This window comes from Limulus polyphemus, unplaced genomic scaffold, assembly GCF_000517525.1.
Source record: "Limulus polyphemus unplaced genomic scaffold, Limulus_polyphemus-2.1.2 Scaffold3147, whole genome shotgun sequence".
NCBI classification, from domain to species: Eukaryota; Metazoa; Arthropoda; class Merostomata; order Xiphosura; family Limulidae; genus Limulus; species Limulus polyphemus.
The window spans coordinates 35,788-41,641 of NW_013668757.1; the positions used below are offsets into that span (position 1 = coordinate 35,788).

General features: G+C 30.1%; 1 protein-coding gene across 1 annotated transcript in view; it reads left to right on the forward strand.

Annotated features, from left to right (window-relative positions):
• LOC106468752 (large proline-rich protein BAG6-like) overlaps positions 1 to 5,854 on the forward strand; it is a 41,349-nt gene that overhangs the window by 22,561 nt on the left and 12,934 nt on the right. Inside the window, exons 12-14 of the mRNA XM_022397108.1 lie at positions 3,190 to 3,413; positions 3,739 to 3,841; positions 5,223 to 5,344. Coding sequence (XP_022252816.1) covers positions 3,190 to 3,413; positions 3,739 to 3,841; positions 5,223 to 5,344 — 449 coding nt within the window. The remainder of the gene's footprint in view (positions 1 to 3,189; positions 3,414 to 3,738; positions 3,842 to 5,222; positions 5,345 to 5,854) is intronic.

Below are 5,854 nucleotides of genomic sequence, written 5' to 3' on the forward strand. Positions count from 1 at the left end.
AAACCTTGTTGAAACATTGTACATTGCTGTTATGTTAAACTCATATTAAAGTTTTTCTTCATTACCCATTCAAGCCGTCTCCAACCATTATTAGTCTCAAAGTGGGTTCGTTGTCATTGAATTAGTTAATATTAGTATATATATATATTTTTATTTTATATATATAATATATTATATTATATATATAAGTGTGAAATATCTGAAATTTTGTTGTGAAACAGTTTTTGGAAAAAAAAACTAACAGTAAAATATTTTGTCTTTCATAGATTTAAAGTTTTTTTTTTCCATTTTATGTATCCATTGAGAGTTGGCTAGCTATATAATCATCACATTTCTCTTTATTTTGTCATTTAACAGTTGGCTTACTACTGTAAAACATAAAAATACGGTATGACTGACAAAGATTTACTTGTGTAAAATGACATCATCTTTCAATATAGTGACATTATTACTTTTGTCAAGCATGGTAGTTTGATATTTTGGTTGAGATCAACTTACAAGGTAAGAATCTTGGAAATGCTTTTGAAAAAGCATACTCGGAAAACGTTAACATAGAGACATGCAGTTTTTGCATGCACAAGAATAATGTTTCATGGTCTTTTTTACGGCACTGGACCATGTTAGAGACAATTTGAGGTGAACATCTGGACAGCAGTTGTCCTCTGCGCTGTCATTGGGCTGTTCTTTTTTTGTAGAGGAAATATTTATCTTGTTATACTGCAGAATGCTGCTCTGCTCTAACTGATACCTACTGTTATTCAATCAAAATGCTGGCCTCCACACTTATGAATAAGGATGACTTGCATCAGTGTATCCAAGAAGCCTTCACAATGTTACTCCTGCTAAAGAATTTGCTGGAGATTTGCCACACATTGGATAGTTTGCATGTAACTTGTGGTGCACATATTAAACTATAGTGATTGAATGAAGTAAAAAATAACTAACGTTATTATTATTATTGCAGGCACAACAAACCAAGTGTTTACAAAATTCTTGAATACCCTGTATATCTACTAATTATAGTTTATTCTTAGTAGATAAATTATTGTGTTTGTGTATGTTGTTTGGATACATAAGACCTAACAGTATTAAAAAAAAACAACTTATGTTATCAGAATATTTTACTATTGCAGACTGTAATTTAATACACTAGCTGAACCACAACATTATTATCTGATGTCTTATCAGAGAAAAATATTTCTGTACCTTTCATCAGAAAGGAAAGTAAGTGACTCGAGCATTTAAGGAAAGTTGTCTTTCCTTCATCAGTGTTGAATATCAAAAGCTTTCAAACAGGTATAAAATCATTATCAGGAATGAAAAGAACATTGTTAATGTAAAAAATATCTCGCAGCTATTTAAGAGATAGATATTTCAAGCCCTCTTGAGGTTGCTTCAACCTCAAGAGGGCTTGAAATATTTATCTCTTAAATTGGGAGTGGTTATAAGTAATGTTTATCTCTTAAATTGGGAGTGGTTATAGGTAATGAAGTATTTCAAACTCTTTGAGGTTGCTTCATTACTTATAACCACTCCAAATTTAAGAGATAAATATTTCAAGCCCTCTTGAGGTTGCTTCATTACTTATAACCACTCCCAATCTCATCATTTTCCAAGGCATAACTAATTTGCATACAGCAAAATTAGAAAATCTTCCATTTCTGACAATAAAAGGCCTGTTCCTTTTTTAAAGCTGAGAACTAGCCCAGAACCTATCTGGACAGTACAGTAAATGTGATTTCAGCCAAACATTTTACAGTTAGACAAACACAAACATTAAATAAATGCCATACTGATAAAAAAATGCTGAAATGTGATTGGGAAGAATAAATACAAGTTTAGGAGCTATAAACAAATTAAATACCTAGAAATGCAATGTTTATGGTTCAGACATCTAGAAACACAACAATGAATTTTTATTTATGAAATAAGCAACATTTTCAAAAATTCTGATCTTTTTCTTTTCTCAGCTGAAATTGCTTGTACAATAAAACTTACTTTGTTTTGGATAAAGTAATAAAAGGATCCAAAATACTAACCTTGATTTTTTTATATACTGTATTTTTAATTGTCATTTGGGGGATAGTAATATTTAAACATCTCACCTGCATAAATGAAACTTGTATACGTATGAAATATGACCGAACATCTGTGGTTTCTGTACATGTTGCTTATTTTACAGCTGAGGAAGTTTGAAGATAGTTAGTTTTTGAAGTTGATTGTGTCAAAAACTGTAAAATTCAAGTTACTGCACACTTTGTTTTACAATTTTCAACCTTCTAAAGCTGCCATTATTATTTTCATTGTTGCAATATATTTGTTACTGAATCTCCTTATATGCCCCCAAGTGTCTAAGAAGTAAGTCAGTAGGCTTATAATGTAGGTGATAGAACACGTTTTGTGTTTTACAAGAGCAAGCAAACAAATCTTTATGCAAGTTGGAAATTTCTAAGCTTTTAGTTATTATGTCTTAAGATAACTTGGGTGTTTTTGTTTTTTGATCTTACATTCAACTATATTATTTTATGTGTGTGTGTGTGTGTACTTAGTAAGGATAATAACTTAGTTTGAAATACTACAGTTACAGATCCTTCTTTTTAAAATAACTTAGTTTGAAATACTACAGTTACAGATCCTTCCTCTTAAAATAACTTAGTTTGAAATACTACAGTTACAGATCCTTCTTTTTAAAATAACTTAGTTTGAAATACTACAGTTACAGATCCTTCCTCTTAAAATAACTTAGTTTGAAATACTACAGTTACAGATCCTTCTTTTTAAAATAACAGTTTGAAATACTACAGTTACAGATCCTTCTTTTTAAAATAACTTAGTTTGAAATACTACAGTTACAGATCCTTCTTTTTAAAATAACTTAGTTTGAAATACTACAGTTACAGATCCTTCCTTTTAATATTTTTTTCATGCAGTTCTTCCACTACATGCTGATTTTGAGGTTTTTGTTTTTATAACACTTTAGGTCTTTTGTGATAATGTAACTACTAGTGTAGACTGATGTTTAAAAATGAAAGGTTGCAGAAGAAGAGAGAGAGAGATAAATTTCAGGAGATGAGGTGTGAATTAGAATAAAAGTTGTCTTTGCTGAGAAGTATGCTTACTTCCTAGTAGTAGTAACACTGAGAAATGATGTATATATATACACGTAACAGTTTATTTTATTTTAAACAGATCTTCTGAGTGACCTATTTATGTGTGTCGCCAGAGTTCTGACTTTCCAAGATCTTACACTTATTCTCCTTGGACAAGCAGAGTCTCTCAATCGTTGTCAAACTGTTCTAAGAGAGTTTGTCCAACATCAAATATTACAAGACCAAGATCCAACGGAAGAAAATATAGAAACAGCAGTGACACGACTGATAAATCAGTTTCAAGATATTCTGCAGTCTTCTGTTGTGAGTTCTTCGTTTTGATGTTAACTAATTAGAAAAATTCAAATAAAAAACTGTATGAGTCTTGTTATAGAATATGAACAAATGGTAAGAAAGATAATTGGTTAAGTTTTCTGTTCACGTTTAATCATAGTTTGTGATGGTTGTGTTTATTTTACCAAGTATTGAACCCACAATTATGTTTTCTATGTTTTATTAATTTGATGCATTCTGAACTTACAATACAACAATCATGTGTCACATGATTTACTAAAATCTGATCACAGTGTTTGGTGTGAAATGATAATGTCATAAACTTGTAATGATTTTACTGTTATTCTCAACTTAGAACGAAGCTAGCGTCCGGACTGGAATAGACTTTGTTGCAACAGTTAATGTCTTTGCTCGTCAGCACTTGAGGAATGCCATATCCCTGATTATAAATCCTCCAGGTAAGAAAATTGTTGCTTAAGGATTGATAGAAAAATAAAAAAAAGTATTAAGTCTTTTTTTTTTTTCTCTAGTTAGGGTTATGTTTCAAGGTTCATAATAAAAAAGAAGAGTGTAATTTCCTTTCTGAAAAGTTAAGAATAAATGAATAAAATCTTGATGATTTGTAACCTTTTTTTTTACATTTAATATATGTTTTCAAGCCCCTAATGGAAGTTATTAACCTTCAAAATAGCAATGTTGTTTTAAAGTTGTAATTTTTTTGTTACACTTAAATGTTGTGCGTTAAACACACAAGAATATACATCCATCACCAAGATGAAGGTAGCTACCAATTCCCTTGGAATACAGAAATGTCTCTAACCTCTTTTGATCTAAGACATTTTAGAGATGATTTAAATTCAAGAAATAACTTTTTGGAGGTTACAAATTATATAATATATTTGTAGATTTGATATTATGTCCTTTCAAAATTATAAAGTAAATATTTTGCATAAGGTTATAAATTTAAGGTTTTAATACAACCTTCGAAAATGCCAGTCTCTTAAAAGTGAGAACTATTGCACCTTCATGATTTTATTATTCATTTGAACTTTAAATTGATTGGCTAAAACAAACTTATCAGTGTTTAAAGAGATCATTACATAGCTAATAATGCTGGAGTAATACCGGAATAAAATGGCATGGAAAGTGGACATATGGAACATTACTTACAGTTTGTATGTGGTAGGATCTCCTTTTTTTTTGTTAAAGGACATAAAAAGAAATATGTGGCTATATGGATTTCTAGAAAATTCACACTACTGTTACTATGATTTTTGCAGTGCATTAAACTGATCTTGAAATCATTAATTTTAGTGAAATTAACCAAGTTTGTCTGCATATAACATTTGACACTGGATTTTTTTTTGCTTTTCTTTCAAGCTGTTTTGATTTATTTTTTTCTTGATTGCAAGATTATAGTTTTTTTTTTAGAGATTTTGAACACATAGCATAGAGAAAGATGTTAATTCTAATGTTTTTATATAGCAACTTAGATTTTAATTCAAGTATAGTAATGCTGTTTTGTGCTGTATAAAATCACATTTAGATTTAGTGATGATTATGGGTTAATGAAACATTTCTTTAATAATTATATGCTACAGTTCTAATTCTGGTGTACCAAACAAATACATACACATACACAATATATTAAGGGTCTGTTCAGATCTGTTGATAAAATAGCATTTTGTGTAGTTACATGTTTTTAATTATTTTAACAATCTGATTTTTGCCATTAGCTTAAAGTAAATAATATTTCTCAGTGTTATCTTATTTTTGCTTTCTGTCAGAATATGATTGTAAGCCTTCCTTACAAGTTCTTTTTGATATATATACACACAGAAACCTTTGGAACAGCTCTGTATTTATTCTGTCGCAATGTTCTCTCTGAATTTGTTGTCTTAACAAGAGAATGTTGTACGGATGGACTTACTTCCTTGGAGCGAATAGTTCAAGCTAGAATTGTAAGTTTTTGTACTCCCAAGATTTATTTAAGTATGTTTTATACATATATGTATGTATATTTTTACACATTTATTACCATAGCACTTTAGTACATTATAAACTTGTATCAGCTTTGGCTACTGGTTAGCGTGCCCAGAATGTGAATTCAACAGTTAATTTTTCACACACACATCCCATTGCTGTGAAAAATAAGCTTTACACTTTGGGGCCATGGGTGTGCTCTAAAAGTACTGGAACTCTGACTGTTTGGTCATACAAGAGTAACCCAAAAGTTGGCTATGGGTGCTATTTACTAGCTCCCATCCCTTTAGTGTATCAGTTCAAAATTAGAGATGTCCGTGCAAATATACCTAATATGTAGATTTGTGTAAATTTCTAGAAACCAACTACCAGCTTCTCGAAAACCATAAAATTCATTATATGTGCTCAGTCTTTATAAAAAAAAACAAACACTGGTCACATTTTATATGTAAAAATGTTCGGGTTGTAGAAAACCCTTGTATATAACT